This window comes from Astatotilapia calliptera, chromosome 6 (genome assembly GCF_900246225.1).
Source record: "Astatotilapia calliptera chromosome 6, fAstCal1.2, whole genome shotgun sequence".
NCBI lineage: Eukaryota > Metazoa > Chordata > Actinopteri > Cichliformes > Cichlidae > Astatotilapia > Astatotilapia calliptera.
Genome location: NC_039307.1, coordinates 10,051,309 through 10,062,601, shown reverse-complemented (window position 1 = coordinate 10,062,601; position 11,293 = coordinate 10,051,309). Strand labels below are relative to the sequence as shown.

General features: G+C 39.7%; 1 protein-coding gene across 1 annotated transcript; it reads left to right on the top strand.

The window, feature by feature from the left end:
• The first annotated feature begins 462 nt into the window (after window positions 1–462).
• nherf2 (NHERF family PDZ scaffold protein 2) lies at window positions 463–10,676 on the top strand. Its single transcript, XM_026170193.1, has 6 exons — window positions 463–1,146; window positions 1,480–1,785; window positions 8,244–8,435; window positions 8,820–8,973; window positions 9,054–9,274; window positions 9,646–10,676. Exons 1-6 carry the CDS (start codon window positions 940–942, stop codon window positions 9,811–9,813), a joined length of 1,248 nt encoding a protein of 415 aa, XP_026025978.1. The 5' UTR covers window positions 463–939; the 3' UTR covers window positions 9,814–10,676.
• Window positions 10,677–11,293: the final 617 nt, after the last annotated feature.

Here is an 11,293-nt window from a genome sequence, read left to right as displayed (position 1 = left end):
TCACTTTGAAAGAGATAAATGCGCGTGCACCAGCTATCACGTCACGCAAGGACAGCTTATATTTCACGAAACATTTTTACCCAACTTTCTTTTTATAGATCTCCGGCAAAGATAAGGCTAAAGGACGGATAAGGCAGATTTCCTTTCTCAGGTCACAGTTTATTCGTGTTTCAACTCCACCTACTTGGAAAAGATTCTGTCTCTCTGGGGAGGCTGTGAAAGACAAAAATGCCCTCAGAAGAACTCTTTCAGTACTTGTTGAGCATGTTTCAAACGCCTGCTCTCACTGATTAAACAAGGTTTCCTTTCAAGCTATATATATATATATATATATATATATATATATATATATATATATATATATATATATATATATAATTTTTTTTTTTTTTTTTTTTTTTTGCTTGGAGAGCGCGGCGTCAGGTGTGCGCTAAGGGGGATAGTCCGTGTGCCGTTGACACCTCCTCACTCTCACCGGGTGGGACAGGAGGACACACGCCCGGCTGTCGAAGAGAATTAAGTTTTGCGTGCCAGGAGCAGCTTTCTAATCTCTGATCTCTTGGATTATTCCTTTCACGGACGGGACTTGGTCCTTGTCCGTGGTTTTTTGTTTTGTTTTGTTTTTTGTTGGGGGGGGGGTTTTAACCACAATTTTACGCGCACTCTGCACAATTTTGTGCGCTCATATTTGCAGCTCTGGATATTTCACGATGGATTAAGCACTCATTACTTTTAGCCTACATTTTAATTTGTTTCATCAGAACAATTGTGGATTAGTTAAAGGCTCACAGGATGCCAAGCGATGCTGATCTTTTGGTCACTGAAGCGCATAACCACTTTGGATTAAAAGCCAGTGCGTTTCCACAGCTCTTAGGCAAAGCACCTGCTTATTCTCCCGAGACCTTCTAACCTGTTTCCCTCCTTTACTGACGCACTGGGATGGAAATCGAGCTGAGACCAAGGCTGTGTTTTTTGGTCAAAGGAGAGCGTGGCTATGGATTTCATCTGCATGGCGAGCGGAATAGAGGAGGACAATTTATCCGCAAAGTCGAGCCCGGCTCCTCGGCTGACCTGGCCGGGCTGCGACCAGGTGACCGGTTGGTGGAGGTGAACGGAGAGAATGTAGAGAATGAAACTCATCATCAAGTGAGTTTTGGTTCGGTAATTTATATTTATTTTCATGTGTTTGCTTGGTTGAAATGATCCAGGAATGCCCATGAACCCTTACATATGCAACGAGTACCTGTTAGACCACTTTCTCTTGCCTGAGGAGTAGGAGAGAGTGGGGTTGTAAAATGGGTCAGTGTGAGCCTTTTGTGATGGGAATGACTTTTTGCCTTTGTCATAACACAAAAGTGCAATGTAATGTAAATGTAATGAGCTGATCAGTTCATTGTAAACAGCTTAGACTGAATGACACATCTAACCATTTTAATATATATGAAACTCCTTGCTGTTACTCCTTTCTCCTCTCTGAAGGTAGTGAACAGGATCCGTGAGGTGCCCCACCGCACCAGACTGTTGGTGGTGGATAGAGAAACAGAAGACTACCTCCGCAGCCATGGCCTGGCCTGCACAGAGGACCTGGCCATTGAGATGGGAACCCTCTCCCCACGTCCCTCTCCTGGGCAGACACCCTGCATCTCTCCCAGAGCTAATTCACCCATGACGCCTAGCTACACTCCTGTGTTTCATTATCCAGCTGCAGAGTCACCCACTCGCATGATCACACAAGGCAAGGTCAAGAGCTCCTCCGTGACTTCAAGTATCGTGACAGACCCGGAGGTAAGAGTGAGCATCAAGACACTTTTTATGAGCACCAGAGGAACAGTTGAGTCTTCAAAATAATTCTATGTGATTACTGTGAACCAATGTGTTAATGTGCTAAGAGTGTGTAAGACCTGATGTTTCTCATGCACTAATCTGTACTTGGCTGGCAAGCTGCCTGGATTCAGTCTCAGACAAGTACTTTTAGAAAGCCTGTTGACTTGTCTTAACAGGTGAGACTGAAAAAATCCAACAATAACAAATCACAAGGCTGACCTCCTGAAACTCGCTTAAATGGGGTTAAAACATTAAGATGAAGGTACATGAATTTCTTCATAAAATATAAAATTGTATGTGGGAGTTTAAATAATTATTATTAATTATGAGGTAGGTGTCTTGGACTGACATTTACAGTGGCACAGTGGTTAGCACTGTCGCCACACAGCAAGAAGGTGCTGGGTTCAAATCCATCAAAAGTGTTCCTGTGGGTTATATCCCTCCCAAAGACATGCAGTTGGTTAGGTTAACTGGTAATTCTAAATTGTCCATAAGGTTGGATGTGAGTGCAAATGGTTGTCTGTCTTACCCCTGTGACAGACTGGTGATCTGTCCAGAGTGTACCCTGCTACTTACCTTTTGGCAGTTGGGATAAGCTCCACCCCCCCCCCCCCCCCCACCCTCCAGAACCCTTAACTGGATAAGCGTAAAAGGATGGGGGGACTATTTGGGAGGTTAAATCACTTTCTGTTTCATTGAGCTAGCTGTCTTGGACAGAGATGATATCCACAAGAAGTGAAAATGCTCCACCCCATGGTTTCGGTTCATTGCTTGTTTTTTTTCTATGCAGGGGATCAATGTAAAAAATAGGGAGACCGCATGCCTGAAAACTTGATCATAATTATATATTTTTGTAATGAAAAACTATTATTTTGAAGCATTTTATGCATGCTTTGCCTGGCAGTAATAGGGCCACATGGGTAGCGTGGTAAGGGAATATACTATGATGCAACATAGAGGCTGTTTGCATTGAAATTTCAGTCTGTGTTACAGAAGTCTTACACCCACACAGGTTTGCAGAAACACACTTGTTACTTTCCTCTCTAGTCAAAATGCATTGTCAAATATTACTGCTCTATATTTAGCATTTCCTGTGATTCAGGAATCTGCTTAAATATGATGAAAGGTCATTGTTACATCAGTTTTAAGCCACTGTTGTCTCAGACAGGTGCGAACATTTAGAATACAGAATTTAGCTGTAATTAAAGAGTGCTGTCTCTTTGAGCATCATCACCTCTCATTGATGTAATCTGGTTCTTCCCACCTGACTGAACACCAGTGACAAATACAGTGCACAATACAATAGTTATTGTTTAGACAGACTTTTATTTTGAGAATATAGTGTGAAGTTGTAGTTGAAATAGTCTTAAAACTTTGTTCTGTTTTATATACAGAGAATAATGAGGTGAAGTACAGCAGGACTACAGGCTACATTAAAACAGTCGAAAAATGTGAGCCTTCTAGCAAAGTTCTTATTTTGCTTCAGTGAGAGTCTGCACTGCATCTGCCTGCAAAAAATTCTTGTTGTAAATTCTTTGTTAACAAAATAAACACAAAATCATTTAACCCTCTTGAGGCGGGCGTTGCCAATTTGCAACAGTTAAAAACTAACAACCTGATTACCCCACATACATATTTTATGATTTTTTTTTACTCAGGAGTACCACTGCAGGACTTGGTTGTGCATTAGCAACAAAAAGTTTAATTTGAGCCTGAGAGGGTTAAAGTCCTAAATTTCAGTGTGTGTGATGGAGCAAAAACAAAATTTCCAAAAGTGCCCACCAGACCTCAATGTGACGTTGTAATGTCAGTCTTGCTGCAGAAATAAACAGCAACTGGCTGTCAGAGATTTAGCTGTTTGGGATATAAACAAAGAGGACCAGGATCTTTAAGGCCAGTGGCTCACGTCAGACTGCCATCTGTTTAGCTCAAGGCAGAGCAAATAGCGGCTGTTGCTTTGATGGCCATTACAGCAGCTTATTTTCAGGAAAAGGTTTGCATAAAGAATAAAACGAAATATAAGAAATCTCTCTACATCAATGTTACACCACAGCCAACAGCTGCTCAAACTAAAAGTTAACTAAGCTTTACATTATGTTGTGCAGGTGTTACTGTGGCCACCCCCTCTGCAGGGAACAATGTGAGTCTCTAACATATCATTTGCAAGGGCCTTTTCTTTTAGATTTCTGATGTTTTAAAGTTGCTTTGTAGGCACATAATTAGTGTGAAAATATAATACAAGACAAAATAAAATATGACGCAGTGCAGGAAGTGGACCAAAATCCAGGATTCATAGGTAAACCAGGTAAACATAAAAATGAACTTTTTACTAGGAAGCCAAACTCCACAAGGTGCAAAAATATAGAAATCCAGTCCACTTAATTCTAAAACATAAACTGAGAGCCATGAGGGACTTTAAATAGAGGCATTCACAAAAGACAAAAGGAGCCCGCAAATATATATACACAGAAGGGTAATTACTGAAGAGTACAGACAACTGAGAAACAAAATATTCACAGCATAAAACCATATGAGATTAATGCTAACATAAGTAAGGGGAACCCAGACTCTAAAGTAAAGACTCTAAACAACAAAGCACAACAACTAAAACTAAAGATACAAGATAGTTACAAATTAATTCAAAGTCTAAAAACTCAAAAACTGAAAAGCACAATAGAGTTGTAGCTGAAAGGGGCTACATAAATCTTTTTAAAGACCAGAACAAACTGGGACAAATTATTGCTACTGTCCATGGGAGTGGACCTCCTGTGGAGACCTAAAATAAGTGAGCAACCCCACAGCAACACAGCTGCAAAAATCAATACAGCTTCGTACAGTCTTTGTTGTCAAGTCTTCCAGTCGAACAAAATCTCTAAAAGTTGTGTTATAAAGACATCACACACACACACACACACACACACACAAAAGCAATGTCATTATCAGAACTTTATCCCAACTGTTCCCAAGGCTTGTTTGCTACCTCAGCTCGTAAATGTTTTGAAATAATGAAGCAACCGTGAAATCTAAATTTTACAGGAGAATGTCAGGGATGATTTAAAAAGTACTTATTACCCAAGTGGTACCACGGCACAGATTTATCTGGGCACTAGCTTGTAACCACCAGACGCTTAGTTTGTGTCTCCCACTGGTCTCAGAGGCAATGCCACGGGAAAAATAAACCTGGATTGACCATGTTACAGTCCCGACCTTAACCAAACACACTGTGTGACAGGATCAGAACAAGCGTATTCAATCCTGGCATCCTAGAAATATTGATGAAGTTTTGTTGGGAGGAATGCTCCAGAATTCTTACTTGTTGCTGTAAAAGTCTCATGAGTAGCTACAGGAAACATATGATGGAGGATGCTGCTAAAGGATTTTCTATATTATAGTTACATCTGGGATTTTTTTGGACCTGAACTTTTTTTTGCAGCTGCCTGTATCATTTACACAGAAGGATAATTCTGTGCATATGATACATATACTTTTTTGCAGATGTGCACAAGAGACAAAATTTTTATGCCCTTGACGAGCACATCACATACACAGACACAGTGGCTCTAATTTCTCCACTTCTGTGTCATTTGTCTTGTGACTGACATTCACGTCATGGTACGTGTAAATACAGACACATTTTCATTGCTCCGTGGTGTTATTATGGAAGCAGATGCCCATATACAACAGTCTAATATAACTACAGTGTTGGCTGGTATTACAGTTGCACATTGATCTGGCTTAGTCACAGAAATGCTACCTGCATACAGACACACTTCGCTTCCACTTGCTGTGTTCAATTACTCAGACTCAGACTAAAAACAATATATCATTTGTTATTGCTTAGATGTTATAGGATAGATATAGAAAAAAGCATCTGTTAGTGTGCAGATTTCTGCGTTTACCATTCAGTTAATTGTTTTTATTGTCAGATAATTATTAAAATGTGGTTTTCAAGAGCCCAAAAAGGACTTTTTGTCTGACAATTAGAGCAAAAATACAAAGATATTTTAAACCTGAAGCAAGGCTCTAAAACAGTGTTTTCCATTGCAGGCAATTAATTCTGTGTGTTGACCTGCCTATTTGATTATCATTAATATAATATGCAAATATTTTATCTACAGAGGAAAAGTTTTAGATCCTCAAATGGATCAGTTGAGATATTTCCAGATAAGCATGTCCTGCAGTTTTGATGTGTCAGCTATTTTGGGTCAACATGACAAATACAGCTAATCCGTCTATAATATAACAGAGATCTTTAAAAACAGTTGCTGTGTTGTTCCTTAGCTAAAGCTGACAGTCAGGGATGAACCTTTCCGCACTGTAGTTATTCATATATGTTTGCTACTCCTGGAGTTGTGAGTGCTTTGCATTCAGTTTTTGTTTGAGCAGAGAGCACAGCGATCTGTCACAATGCCCTCAGGCCAGCTTACCCATGAAGGTGTAGTCAGAACTGCGTCACTCAACAGTCAATATTAAATGCTACCCTCAGGACAAGGACTAATACAAGTCACTGGTGCAAAACACACAGAGACACACACACACAAAGCCAGCATGTACCTAGTACTATAAGCCAAAGTCAAGGTCTGAGCAGCAGCTGAGTCATACGCTGTGCCAATTCTTGTCACAGGAGATTAGGCCCTTCATTGGGCTTAATGTGTTTTCGCCAGATCCACTTAGACTACTAATTCAACCTGGCAACCACTACCTTCTGATCAACTTTTAGTGCACCCGCAATATTGTGTAAGGTAAACCTCCACCTTATTCTTTTATCCAACCGAAAGGTGGAGGCAACTGTAGCTGATCCCTGGTGTGATAGCCAATCCATCAAAGAGCTAACCCAGAGAAACAGACAGCCTAACACTCTCACCTCCACACCTGTGGAAGTTTGCACACGAAATGTAAAACTGCATATAGCAAAATATCTTAAGTGTGCAAAAAAACGTCTGTTCTGTTCATTTTGACTCGTAATGTACGTGTGAAACTTATTAGAACTGAATTATGTCAAAAAATAATTTGATATGATCATATTGTCATTACACCATTGTACTGAAAGCTGATACACCACAATGAATGAATGCCCAGAACAATCTGTTGCAATCCAATACAAGAGCCTTGTTATAAATGATATCTTGGGGCAGCTGTACTGTGACGTTTTTGCTTGTTTCTTGTTAGAAAAAAGACATTTTGACATCAAACTAGATTAGGATTGGATAAAAACAAAATATCAACCTAACCAACAATTTCTACATATTGCACATTTAAAGGATCGCCTCTGTGTCAAGAACTCGGAGCTGCTGCTTACTGTATAACAGCGTGAAACGTTACATATTTGATAAATATGTAAAGAATAGTGAGTTCTTCACACAGTTAATTCTTACAGGACACTAGTATATTCTTTTGAATTAAATACTAAACCCACCTCCCATTTTATCAGACAACCAGTTTCAATGTTGTGGCTAATTGCTGTAAACTGAGAGTCACCAGTTTATAAGGTGGAGTAAGTTCAGATAAAGGATCTTTACGAACCTTATATTGTATTAAGTGTTTATCACATAATTTGCTATAAAATATAATGTGTTTATAGTATACTTCATATCACAGCAAGCTACGCTGACATAGTCGACGTTTTCTTTTCCAGGCATTGAATCTCACATGATTATAAACTCCTTAAGTCTATTACATCGAATCTGCGTTCATGTATTTAATCAAAGGTTCATCATCAATGTCTCTGTTAAACATGGACAAAGTCTGAAACAGTGTTATCAGCATATGTAAAAGTAACCCATATGAGCCAAAGTCTCAGGTTGTCTGACCGACAAGAGTAGGCTGTTTTTTTCCCACTCTTGGCTCTGTATGATGTCATAAAGAGGAGAAAGAGGAGGTATCCCAAATACGGCTCCTGAGTAGTTTTTGCTTCATGGTAGAGCTCATTTCTGCTCTTTTTTTCTTTTAACAAGTAAAAATAATAACAACCAGGCAACAATTGCCACAAAATCAAACGGCATCCATGCGGTATTTAGTTTCTATTGACAGCTATTTTGTAAAATCCAAATCCTTTGTAAAGTTTATAAAGAGTCCTCAGACCTTTTCAAAATGTTTGCTTGCCCTTCAGTATTGGTGTTATTCTCTCTAATGGAAATTTTTAGGTTGTACATTATTCATCTTATAACATTATTAAATGTTAAGCCTTATCAGTATATCAAACATTATTGAGTTAAATGTTAAGGATTATACTGCATTAATACATACACACACAAACTCAGGGGAAATAGATTTAATTTGGTTGACCTCACCTCTCATTAGTTTCAACTGGCCAGTGTTGTGGTAATGTGTATCTTCTCCATCGCTATCGAAAACATTTAAACATTACTTTTTGTTAAAAGTAAAAGTAATCTTTGCTTTTCTTTTTCATTCTTTTATAGCTGCAGGTAGAGCCTTCGCCAGAGCCAGCCGTTCAGCTCCTTCCCCGTTTGTGTCAGATGGTAAAGGGACAGCAAGGCTATGGCTTTAATCTGCACAGCGATAAGAAAAAGCGTGGACAGTTTGTACGTGCCGTGGATCCCGACTCACCTGCTGAGAGTTCAGGCATGCGTCCTGGAGACAGAATATTGCAGGTAAACTAAAATCATTTAGTCATTTTTTTTTTTAAATACCTGGTGATTATTGGAAGTCTTCATTTATTTGTCGTTAATTTTGGGATAAAAACATCAGCTCCTGTCAGTCTGTGTGGGAAAGCGATGTTTTTTACTGGCAAAAAGAAAGTGAAGTCTTATGGGATACTCACGGACAGAGATTTTTATTCTATGTTGGGTAAAGGAAGTGTGAGGAGGCAGGAAGGGAATTCATGCAAATCATTCTGGATTTGATCTTTTCATACCTTTTGATTGTCACGTAGTTTTAAAGCCACTCTCTATTCTTTGTCCTGTGTCGTGCCTTTAGGCTCTTTAATTGTGCTGTTTTTGTCTCCAATGCTGTTCTGTTTTTGTTTTCTGTCTCAGGTGAATGGAGTGACCACAGAGGGCCTGAGGCACTCAGAAGTCGTAGGCCTCATCAGAGCAGCAGGGGATGAAGTACGCCTCCTAGTGGTGGACCAGGAGACAGACGAGCTCTTTAACAGACTGGGAATCATACCTACTATCACCCACATTAAAGGTTAAATAGTGCCTGTGCTATTAGACACAGTTATTTTTGTTCTTGAGAGGAGATGCTTATTATTGTTTCGGTTTTCACAGAAGTGTGTGTGGATGACCCAGCCCCTGAGAGTGAGCCACCTACGCCCTCTCCAACCACTGAATTCTCTGCCACAGAGGCACCGATAATAAACGTCACCATGACAAACTCCCTGATTACAAAACTGTCTCCCAAGTCCCGTACCAATGGCAGCTCAGCGTCCCAGTCCTCCAGAAGTTCCACCACCCAGTCAGAGATCAGCAGCTCAGACATGAGCTTTCAGGTGAGAGAGGAATTATTTATGAGACCCATCTTAGGGCTTAAAAAGAAGGTGACTGGACTTCTTTGAACAGAGGGCGTGGCTTACAATACCAACTCTCAGGGACTTATAATGCACTCTTGAGATCCCTTTCCAGGAGCCTCAATCCCTACTCACACCTGATGAGAATCCACACCGTGCATCTGGTGACCTAATAGGCCTCACCTTGGGACTCTCAGCCTTTTGATTTTTAGGCACAGTCACCTTCTTTTCAAGCTCCTAAGACTACCGTGACCTGTATGAGTCAGAACCTACACAGAAATGATGTGCGAGATCAACAATACGATCTGAAAATGATAGTGTAATTAAAGAAAGTGTGTTTGTGTGTACTGTAGATCCCTGATGAGGATGACAGTCATATTCCAGACCCTTTTATGGACAGCGGTCTGCGTCTTAGCCCAACAGCTGCCGAGGCTAAGCAAAAGGTCCTGGGCAGCCGCAACAGGAAAAGAGCACCCCCTATGGACTGGAGCAAGAAACAAGAGATCTTCAGCAACTTCTGACCCCATTAAGGGGTAAAATAAGAGACTGAAACAAAGTGGGGATTATTATCATGATTGCTGCAAGAGCATAGCTTCACTTTGCAAAGGCATGTGGAAGGAAAGAGGTGCAAGAAGATAAACTGTATAAGGAAAGGAACATTTGTGGTAATATTCTTAAATTTTATTCTGTGTATAAAATCATTTTAAGATATTGCATAATATTGTCTATATGTCTACTTTCCAGTGTCTTTAAGGACCAAGACATGCCCTGTGGATGTGTCAGGAATCTGGCTGTATTAAACAATGACATTTGATGATTGGCAGATCATTTACTGTTTTTATGGTGCCCAGACCACAGAGGGTGTATCAAATCATAGCAATTTCACAGCCATGAGCACAGTGCTCTCATGTCTCTATGATATTATCTGTACCTGCTGTATTTGCTGTAGATAAATGTTTCTTTTTTTCCTCTGTATATATCTATGTCTATATCTATGTGTGTATAGATAGATATAGATATATAGATATATAGATATATATAGATATAGATATATATAGATAAAGCTTTTTTATTATTATTATTTTCAATTATAAATGAAGCCATCAGACTGGCATCCTGGAGTAGGTAGTCACCATATGTGTTCAATATCTCAGCTTAGGTACCATGTGACTTTTAAATGTGAATTCAGGGCAATGTTATATATGATGTTTAATCACTTCAGCACTTTTCTTAAATGGTCCACAGTGATTTCTACACCAGAAAATATTTAAAAGTTAGACTAAGTAGCCTCTGATTACTTGTTTTAGCTTTGTAAATTATTTTCTTGTCAATGTGCCCATTTATTTCTCGCTGTGTGAAATAAACTTTCATAATATGAGCAAAATGCGACAGTAGTGTTGTAATATCCAGGTCTGACAAGCATTTATGCGCAAGGCCAATCCTAACCTTCATCCAGCTGCTCCTGTTTGGGGTCACCTCAGCAGATCATTCATTTCCAACACTTCCTGTTGTCATATTCCTCTGTCGCACACGTCGCCATCTCCACAAGCCTCGTATTTGCCCTTTTCCTTTTGTCTGGCAGCTACAACTATCATTGCTGTGGAGGAATGTTGACAATGATCCAAAACACACCAGTAAGTCAAACTCTGCACGACTCTGAAAAAAAATGAAGGTTTTGGAGTGACATAGTCAAAGTGTGGGCTTAAATCCAACTGAGGCGCTTTGGCGTGACCTTAAACGGGCCATTTATGCTCACAAACCCTCCACTGTGGTTGAATTTCAACAAATCTGCAAAGAAGAACCTAAATTCTTCCACATCGATGTCTAATATTAAAATTTGTTTGATGATCTGAAAGATTTAGGTTGCTCAACTGGCAGTTTCTCATGAACGCTATGACCCGTTCAGCTGTTCAACCACCATCCCTTTGCATCTTTTTCCATTAATCCCACCAAAAGTTGTTAGTTAGCAGAACTGCTGGTAAGAGAAACTTTAAAAATTAA